At 36.0% G+C, this 10,652-nt stretch overlaps 1 protein-coding gene across 1 annotated transcript in view; it reads left to right on the forward strand.

The window, feature by feature from the left end:
* The first annotated feature begins 1,242 nt into the window (after positions 1 to 1,242).
* LOC119839340 (transferrin-like) overlaps positions 1,243 to 10,652 on the forward strand; it is a 20,334-nt gene continuing 10,924 nt past the window's right edge. Inside the window, exons 1-7 of the mRNA XM_038365596.1 lie at positions 1,243 to 1,404; positions 5,005 to 5,095; positions 5,759 to 5,895; positions 6,288 to 6,436; positions 7,051 to 7,195; positions 8,740 to 8,933; positions 10,431 to 10,573. Coding sequence (XP_038221524.1) covers positions 1,347 to 1,404; positions 5,005 to 5,095; positions 5,759 to 5,895; positions 6,288 to 6,436; positions 7,051 to 7,195; positions 8,740 to 8,933; positions 10,431 to 10,573 — 917 coding nt within the window. The 5' untranslated portion in view covers positions 1,243 to 1,346. The remainder of the gene's footprint in view (positions 1,405 to 5,004; positions 5,096 to 5,758; positions 5,896 to 6,287; positions 6,437 to 7,050; positions 7,196 to 8,739; positions 8,934 to 10,430; positions 10,574 to 10,652) is intronic.

Raw genomic sequence — 10,652 nt, forward strand, 5'->3', positions numbered from 1 at the left:
TACAAAACCTCCACAGATCGACGTGAAATAGTACCCCGTAAATGGCACTATGTATTGTATGTTGATTGGGGAGTCTGTATCCCATTCCTCACTCTTCCTCATTAATTCTTACATTCCATTTAGCTATTTATTCCTAACATATAAATCCGAGCAACAATAAATGTTCTTAGGCTGTGATAGTCGTTTAACATCAGACGACTCACCAGCCCGTTCATATGTGGGCATATGTGGGCTGGAAAATTTACCCAATAATATAATATATCGCAACTCTTCATAGTATTATGGAATTACTAAAATGTATATAGTATAAAATGCGAGTTTTAGGGCAAAATTCGATGAGAAACATACTTTTATGTCCGTGAATTTAATTTATAAATGACTTTTTCAACTATATATATAATTTGCAAGCTCTATTTAAAAAGTCAAACTATATTATTAAAACAAACAAAAGAGTTGTTTAAATTAATTTTTGTATTATGTGTATGATTGATCAAGACTTGCAATGTGCAACTATATCCTTCATCGGTAGGTTTACATGAATGTACACTTATGCAAATATCGAAAAAGAACTTACAACTACTGGTGGAGACATGAATTGCCGTTGGTTTAAACATTTTCTATAGATTCATTATATTTACTATTCTATACGATAGTCGAATTGTATATTAGTAGAGCTATATTTAGGTATAGATTTAATTTGTAATAATAATTGATATCTAAATATGGCTACCATTAACAAAAGTCCATGAGGGTTTCTTGTGTAGTTCAAGGACACTAAAACCATATGGTTTGAATCCTATTCAAATGTATTTCCATGCTCTAATCTTATATCATACTGATTGCTGCATGAAAAACAAATTCTTAAAGTTAAATAACATTTAGAAATTAAAGACTTTAACGAGCGTGGTCTCCCCGTGACCACGCTCGCTGTAAAGTGTTCGAAACGTCGGTTTAATAATATAATGAATAAATCGCGTTTAATATCCCTTTAAAAATCTTTAATTTCTAAATGTATACTGGCGTAAAGAGAAACACAAGTTGTTGTAACGTTGTCAATATTTCAATAGAACCGTAGTTATTTTAATTCGTATGAGGATAAACCGGGCCCAACAGTCGTCCCTTGTAGGACGTCCATATAATCAGTTATCAGCTTATCAGTACGTATTTATCACCCACCTTTACAGTGAATTTCGAAACGTTGATAAGATCATTATGACAAACACTGCATAGCCCGTTTCGAATATTATAAGAGTAGTGATAGATTTGCGAACGTGTCAAACGCTCGTGCTAAAACAGGCGTGGTTTAAGACTGACTTTTATAGACATAGATGTAGTGTTGTGTGAAAATGGGTTTCAAGTTGTTGTATTTTCTATCTGTGATAGCGGCTGTATCAGCACAAAACTGTGAGTAAAGTTTTTGAATATAATTATCTTATACCTTACCTGCATGGTTTCCCTTATTAGTCCATGACATGTTTTGTTAGGTTACTGTAATGGATTTACGGATAGTTTATTGTTATCAGCTTTACTATGCATATTATTTAATAATTGATAAAAATTTCCACAATTAATTGTATTATATCAAACAATCGATAGTGGACCTCGTGACCTGATAAAACATATTTCAATGAAGATATACGTTTTAATGGCTTCTCAAAATTTCCCTATATATTTTTGAATCATACTCTTGATTATTTCATCGACGACTTTATTAAATGAGAAATTGCTACGGTTTGGTAAAAAAAAAACGCGGGTTCAAATCCCGCCTCGTGATCAAATTTTTTCTATTCTTTCAAAATTACTCATTTAAAAAGCATTTCAATGCTATAAAATTAAAAATTAAAATTAGATTTTATTAAATGTTTACCACATTTCTGTAGGTTAATACAACAAGGAAAACATGTACATCTATAATTATATTTAATCCCTATGCAGAATTTACTGTTTTTATTTGGATCTAACATCCTCAAAGCTTATCTGAGTCCAAAGCACACAGATTATAATCACGTACTAGCCTAGAATATGTTCCAATAGGAAATATCTTTACCATATGGATTATGATGAATTGTGATTGGAATTCTTACATCATCGATGCCCTTCCCATTTTCAAGAATCGCTTATCAGTCGATATTTCGTGATAACTGTAGATAATAATCCTACATATTAAAATGTCTGGTGCGTGTTAGGTATATTCAAGTACATGTTAAGTTATTAGGTATCGTATTTATCAAATGCTACTTGTGCTAGAGAAATACAAGTAATTAAACTTGTACAGATTTCTAACCGACATTCAGACAAATGAAGGAGGTTTTCGATTCAATCGTTATTATTTGTTCTTCGTGGGTTACCAAGCGGTTACCGCGACGTTTGTGTTTGTAAGGAATTTTTTATCAATTTGTCCCATTTTCATGAAACTGTTGAGGTACGCCCAATCAATGACGTCTTTTGTTTTCCAAAGTTTTCAGCTTTTCTCCTTAATGTATATTTAACAACCCTATTACTAATAGAAGTGGTTTTCTTAGGTGTATTTTCGTACCTTTTTGAAACTTTTTACATTATAGGTTATTTGAGCCCGGTATAAAAAAAAATTGTTAAGTCCCTTTCTAGGAGAGTTGTTTCAGAAATTATTAGTTTAATCTATACGAATATTATAAAGTTGAAGAGTTTCCTTATTTGTTTGAACGCACTAATAATATGAACTAGTGGTCGCATTTGAAAAATTCTTTCAGTGTTAGATAGCCCATTTATTGAGGAAGGCTATAGGCTATATATGTACCACGGGCGAAGTCGGGGCGGATCGCTAGTGAAATTATAAATCCGAATACGTAGCAACATTGACAGTATATTGTTACGATAGCCCTTATTCTTACTCCTTACTATTATCACAGATAATATGAGCTAAGCTATTATTAAATGCGAAAGTGTTTGTTTGTCGAAACTGAGAGATTTAGTCTAGTTAGTTAGTTATAAGGCAGTAGGCCAGATAGTAATATATATTGACTGCCTTCAAATATTTTATTACCATGGGAAATTTTATCTAAATTTATTTATTTTTAGTACATACAATCAATTTTTAATTAATTTTTATGTGATAATCATCACGTCAGTCAAGTAAAAAAAAATCGTTTATCTTTTAGTTGCTAGTTTTAAGTCCTGAAGTAAGTTTATGTAAGAAATTATAATGTAATTAGGCGTTTTTAAATACGCTTTAATTTGCTTCACGTCTGTTTGTATGTAACCGACTCATTTATTTATATAATGCAAACATTGTTCACTTATAAGTGATCGGTGACAATACAATAATTTCATTAGTCCCTATTGTCCTCATAAGCATCGCTAGGATTAAATTAATTCCATATTACATAAATCAAACACAAGGTAACTAAGGTATTTTACCAATATAGTTTAGTTAGAGATAGTTTAGTTCATTCTATCACATAAGTTTGTTTTATAATTTTCTCAAACTATAAAACACACTTATGTGGTAGATAGATATGTTATTTAACCTATAATACCTATTACCTAACCTACAGACCATTCCTATTCCTCTAAAAACAAAGTAACAATTAATGTACATATTTATACTTTTTTTTATTTGAGGTAAACAGTATATGTAGTTTATGCGCTTATTAAAAAAAAATAATTGAAACACGATGGTATCATTGCGGTTTAAGTAGCCTTCAACTACTAGCCATAAAAATAAAATCATAAAATCTCTCAGTCGTTGTGACGTGAAATGAAGATAAACAAACACTAAACTTCAAAATTTCTCATAAACAAACACTTTCGTATATATTTGTGACTAGCTGCGAGCTGCGGTTTCACGGTAGGAAAATCGGGATAAAAAGTTGCCTATATGTTATTCCAGTTGTCCAGCTATTTACGTACGAAATTTCATTGTACTCGGTTTAATAGTTTTTGCGTAAAATAGTGACAAACATCAAAGTCCTTTCCTTAACTCATATAATATACTTAATATGAAAAGTACAAAGACAAGATGATGTGGCGTAAGGATTGTGGTTACCCGGTTAGACCCGGTACAAATATATTTTCTCTGTTCCAAAGCATAGAAGTAAAGGCTTTCCGCGGCAGTTTCAAATACTGTGACAATGACATTCCCCCACTTATATAACAACTTCGTAATAAATTTCTTTTTAAAATCGCTTACCGAACCCACCAACTCAAAAATCTATTTCATAATTTAATTAAGTTTTTCCTCATTGTCTGCAGTTTTGACTCTGTCGTAGACGCCTTAACTTTGCACTGGATTAGTCCTTAAAGCTATTATATATTATTACAATTATTATTTATTTCATATTCCATGTATTTAATATTATTTTTTCTCGCTCAATTATAACGGTGTTGATTTAATTATTTCTACCCTCAAGTGGTGTTGGCAGAATATCAGCATTAGGATCCCATTGAATCTGACATTTATGCTGAGATAAGACCCTTTTTAACACGCTTTTATTAACTTCACCTGTATGTTTGTTTGTTTGTTTGTTTGTATGTTTGTTTGTTTGTTTGTAACTGACTTCTTTGGGCGCGATTTTGACCCACTTTAAACGGCCAGATTTCGTTCAAACTTTGTAGATTTATTGAGGACCGATGACAATACACTAATTTGATAAAATTATTCCAGTTTTCAATTTGCAAAATATGATTTTTGTTAAAGCGTGTTTTATAGTTTTTTTAAACTATTATATTTTATTAAGAACACAGTGCACATTTGTCTCCGTACTGTTTTTTCTGTATGTTAATTTTTCTTTGTTTAAGTGTCTCATTTTGTAATTGTTATGTATTTAATGTGTTCTTTTAATAAACTTGTAATCTATCTATCTAATCTATCTATCTTACATACATACATACGCCTATCCAACTTACAAATTTTCCCGTTTATAATATTAGAAATTCCGCTTCGTTATCCTTACACTTGCATTGACTTTTTTGTAATTTTCTGTATGTTTGTTCACAGATGTTATAAGAATTTATGTTTATTCACAGATCGTGTGTGCATTTCATCATCGAATCCAGTATTATGTCAGAGTTTAGACAAAGATGGAAGCCAGGCGGTTTGTGAGTCTGTGGAATCCAGGTAATTTTGTATGAGTTTTGAATAAATAATTTTATTTTAAATTGTGTTATTAGTACTTGATTGAACATTTTATGACCATAATATATATAATTAATTAAATAAATAAATAAATAAAACAGTAACCAGACTTCTTAAATACTTTTAAAAGGGTAATTGCTTTTCAATATACATGTGTTATAAACGCCTTATTATAATCATAGTTTTAATTATGAATTTTATGAGATACTAGCTGACCGGACAAACGCTTCGGCATGAATAGGGCCAGCTCGCAACGGGGAAGTACCACACCCCCACGGAAGACCGGCGGGGGAGCCGGAGGCCCATATCCTTTTCCTCGCCCTTCCCAGTCCTTTCCTTTATTCCTTTCGTCAATCCTTTCCTAATACCTTTGTAATTTGATGTCGGCAATCCACTTCTCGAAATGTTCATGGGCGGTGGTAGCGCTTACCATCATGCGACCCACCAGCGCCATTGCCAACTGTGACATTAAAAAAAGCTTATCATTTAGCGCTATGAAAATAGTATAATTAGCCGATTGTAATCAGACATTCCCGATATGCACACAAAATTTCTTGAGAATCGGTCCAGCCTTTTCGGAGGAGAACGGTAACGAACGTAACACGATAATTTTATGTATGTAGTGATCTTATACAACCTTTTCAGAATCGATTGTGCCCTCAAAATAGCGAGAGGCGAAGCCCACCTTGGAGTTTTCTCTGAAGAGGAAATGGTGCTTCTGTCTCAACAGCAGCCCGAAGCCAGCAGAGTGGTCGCGTCTATTCGAGATGTTTCTAGAAACGGTGAGTGAGGTCTGGACCCACAAGGTCAGCATGGTACAAGCGCGGGAGCGCCGTTCCGCGTTATATTAACCGACTTCGAAGAAAGGAGGAAGTTCGCAATTCAAATCTATTTTTTTTGTGTTTGTTACGTTATAACTTTTTTCTGAGTTGATCGAATTTACTTTTTATTTCAAAGATGCCTTTCATTGAGAATTTGGGACTACCTCTTTGATTTAATACATTTTTAATTTTAATTGGAAAAACATTAATACAATAAAATATATGCACGTATACATGTAGCGTAAAATTATAAAATTTTCATATATAATTATGAAAAGTAGTTTTTTCTTTGATTTGTATTTTTTTTTAATATTTTGTATAAAGATTAATATTTAATTGATTTGTATTTCCAGAGCCATACGCTTTCGAAGCGGTGGCGATAGTGCCCGTGACCCACACAGGCGGTCTGGATGGTCTGCGTGGGGGGAGCTACTGCCACCCCGGTCTGGACGAACCGGATCTCAGGTGGTCTCCCAGGGTGCTGAAGAGCTTGGAGCGCGCCGTGAGTACCTATTCTGTTCTTGTACCAGTAGGAAATATGAGTGGGTTGATTTAATTTTTTATTTTTATAGCTTGAAATGATGATTAATAGAAAAAAATTGATCAGGTGGGATTCGAACCCGCGTCTTTTTGTCAAAACGTAGCAAAAATTTTATAGAGATAAAAATTATATTATCACCCAAGACAGCTCATATCCTGTCTATATACCTTTTTTTTGCTTAAAATTCTATCAAAATCCGTTCAGCAGTTTCGGCGTGATTAACGGACAAACATCCAAACAAACAAACTTTCACATTTACAATATAAGTGTGATAGTGTGATACCCCATTGAGTCATTTTAAGTTAAGTTCACATTTTAATTTGTCAGGTAAGTAAGGTATTATATTAGTAGGTAGGCATTGTACGTTGATATTATATTTTCAACCAACTTCATAAGAAGGAGATTATCAATATGTCTACGTTTTTTATGTTTGTTACCTTGTAACTTTTTACTGAGAGAACCGATTTTAATGATCCTTTTTGAAAGCTGGTACCTACCATGCAGTCCCATTTAATATTAGGTCCAGTGCAGACAAACAGTTTGTTAAAAGTAACGATTATTCGTCCAACAAACAGGCAGCGCGCACAGACCGCTGCCCCAATACGGACACCAACGGGCGGACGGCGGAGGAGCTGGAGGTGGACACGCTCAGCCAGTTCTTCGGCAGCGCGTGCCGCCCGGGGCCCTGGAGCGTCAACGCGTCCCTGGACGCCACCCTCAGTGAGTTGTTCTGTGGCACAGTGGCCACGGAGCTGGTGGGGAGCCTGCTGGTGAGCGCTACCACCGCCCGTGGACATGTGGCGGGGTAGGCGCTTGCAGACCTTACGTCTCTACACATGGATTGGTGACTTCAAATTGGATAGGAGGAGGGGAATAAAGGACAGGATTGGGAAGAGTGAGGAAAAACATACGAGCCTCCGGCTCCCCCTTTCAACGTACGAAACACCGTATGCTGCATGCTACTATTTCGTGGTGCGAGTGGTGAGAAGTGCGAGTTGGCCCAATTCGTGCCGAAGCGTGCTCGACTCCCACAAAAAAGTTGGGATGGAAGATTTAATTTCATTTCGTATAAAAGCTCAGATATACAGAATATGCATCGTACAAAATCTATAGAAATGTGCATTTATAGCGTAATTGGGTTTACTAAAAATAAAAAAAAATAGTTTAATATACAAAAAACAAACTTAAAAACACACTAATAGAATCAATTATCTCACTCACTTGCTATGTAATTGATTAAATTTTGACCCATTTTAAATAGACTGATTTTTAAACTTAGTACAATTACCAAGGATCGGTGGCAACACAATAATTTCATGAGTTTATCTTGCTGATAAGGAAATTATTTAATTAAATAATTTCCTTACGTACTCTATATGTGAGACTACACAAGAGTTAGTTAATTATAGTAATAATATATAATTTAATTATGCAATTATACTACTACATTAAAGAAATAGAATAATTTAATATCTACATTAAAGATACAAAAAAACAAAGGACAAGAGAGTTTCTGCCTGTAGAAACTGCTTTCCGAACCGGATGATATATGTTACAACTGTAGCATGACGATTCCAGTGCTTCTATAAGAAGTCTAATCGAATAAATAAATGAATGAGTTTGTCTATGAAAACATATGTACATTAAATTATAACTCTACAATTGAAGAGTGTTTTTTAACTATCATCATCATCATCATCAGCCCATATATGTTCCCACTGCTGGGACACAGGCCTCCTATGAGGGTTCAGGCCATAATCCACCACGCTGGCCGAGTGCGGGTTGGCAGATGTCACATGTCGTCGAACTTTTTAATTCTTGGACATGCCGGTTTCCTCACGATGTTTTCCTTCACCGTTTAAGCAGTGGTGATGTTATCCACATGCGCAGATAAATTGAAAAATCAATTTATTTCCTGCACGCTCGCCCGGTCTCGAACCCCGACTTATCGATTTTGAAGTCCGAGGTTGTCACCACTGAGCCACCACTGCAATTTTTAACTATATTCATTCTTAACTCGATAGCGAAATACATACATATTTAGAAAATACTAGCTGCGCCCCGCGGTTTTACCCACGTAAGTCCGTATCCCGTAAGAATATCGTGCAGCTGTATACGTACCAAATTTCATTGCAATCCGTTCCGTAGTTTTTGCGTGAAAGAGCAGCAAACACACACACATCCTTACAAACTTTCGCATTTATAATATTAGTAGGATTGTCTGAATTTTCTGGACATACACAATTGGCCACGTACCTCCATAGAGAGCCGCTTCCAGTCCCTCTGCTCGCTGTGCGGCGACCAGTCCAACTGCGCGCGGTACACCATCGACATGGGCGTGTCCATTGCGGGTGTACGCAACGACAACAGACACATACAGGCGCTCGAGTGCCTGCGCAGGAGCAACGGCACGGCGGTCGCGTACGTCGCGTGGCAGCACGTCCGCGAGTTCTTCACTGTGAGTGTTTATTTATTTATTTATTTATTAATATAGTAACAAGTAATTTACAGGTTTTACCCCACAGCATTATGTTTAGTTTGTATGAAAAAATATAAAAAATAGTATAGGTACAATTTTCATTTTACATTTAAATATTTAAAAAAAATATGATTTATATACATTCAAGGACGTATTAAATAAATCTGTCTCCGGTAGCAAAGCGAGCAAATCGTTTACTAATTTTACTGATCGCACCAACGGGGCATTATGTTTGTTGCGCTAGCTGCGCCCCGCGGTTTCGTCCGCTAACGAGAGCTTGAATTTCTGTAGGTTATGTGCCATGGTACAGATATTACGTCACAGCCAAGTGTCATCAGAATCGACGCAGTGATTTTTGTGATAAAGAGTTACAATGATTTATCAATTACATCGATACATTCTTACAAAGTTTTGGGTTTATATTATATTATCTTATACTAGCTGTGACCCGCGGTCGAAACAGCGTAAGTCCGTATCCCGTAGGAATATCGGTATAAAAAATGCCTATGTGTTATTTCAGTTGTCCAGCTATCTACGAAGCAAATTTCATTGCAATCGGTTCAGTAGTTTTTGCGTTAAAGAATAACAAACGCACGCATACATATGCATCCATCCTCACAAACTTTCGCATTTATAGTATTATTATTCGTCAATAGATGTCAGGAAGAATCATAATAAATTGGGACTACTCAAACGCAAGTAAGTTTAAGTCGATAAAACACGAATATGACATTTTCTAAAAAAATTCCTAGCTAGATCGATTTATCGCCCCCCAAACCCCCTATATACTAAATTTCATGAAAATCGTTGGAGCCGATTCCGAGATTCCAATTATATATATATATATCGTTTAAAGGTATAAGATATGAGTAGGATTTTACAATGGCCATTAAAATTGGTGAGGTAAGTACAAGTAAAGCGATTTTAAAACCGAATTATCACATTCCTGCAATTGTGTTATTTTTTAAAGTTTTTAACCTTCCTATGAAAATAATTTCAATATATAGTATGTAATATATCAATATAATATGATTTGTAATAAAATAGCTGTTGACTACAGGCCTTTTTTTTTTTTTTTTTTATGTCACAGTCGGCAATGGAGCTGGTAGGTCGCTTGATGGTAAGCGCTACCACCGCCCATGAACATTTATAGAGGCATAAGGTCCATTGCAAACCTTACGCCTCTACAAATGGATTGCCGACTTTTGGGAAGGGATTAAGGAAGGATTGGCGAGAGGAATAAAGGAAAATAAATTGTCATGGTACCTACTTTCATCCCCTATTTTGGGGTTGAATATTTTGCCAAAGTCCATCCTCAGCTGAATGTAGGCAATATTATAGTGGCTATATGCTGCCGAATGTCAGCCTGACCAGTCCAGTAGTTAACTACTCCAAATGTAACGCGTGCGAAGCCGCGGGCTGCGGTATGACCGCGTGAGCACACTACCCGGCTACACCTCGCATGTAACATCGCAGATCCGCAACCCGGAGGCGGCGAGCGCGTACGCGGCGCTGTGCCCCGACGGGAGCGCCAGCGCCCTGTCGCCCGACGCGCTCGCGCAGCCCGCCGCGCCCTGCGCCTTCGCGCGCCAGCCCTGGGGCGCGCTGCTCGCCAACACGTGAGCACTAAACCCGCTGCACTAGCATACGTACACGCATCATACACACATCATACACGCATCATACACACATCATACA

This window comes from Zerene cesonia, unplaced genomic scaffold, assembly GCF_012273895.1.
Source record: "Zerene cesonia ecotype Mississippi unplaced genomic scaffold, Zerene_cesonia_1.1 Zces_u012, whole genome shotgun sequence".
In the NCBI taxonomy this organism is placed as follows: domain Eukaryota; kingdom Metazoa; phylum Arthropoda; class Insecta; order Lepidoptera; family Pieridae; genus Zerene; species Zerene cesonia.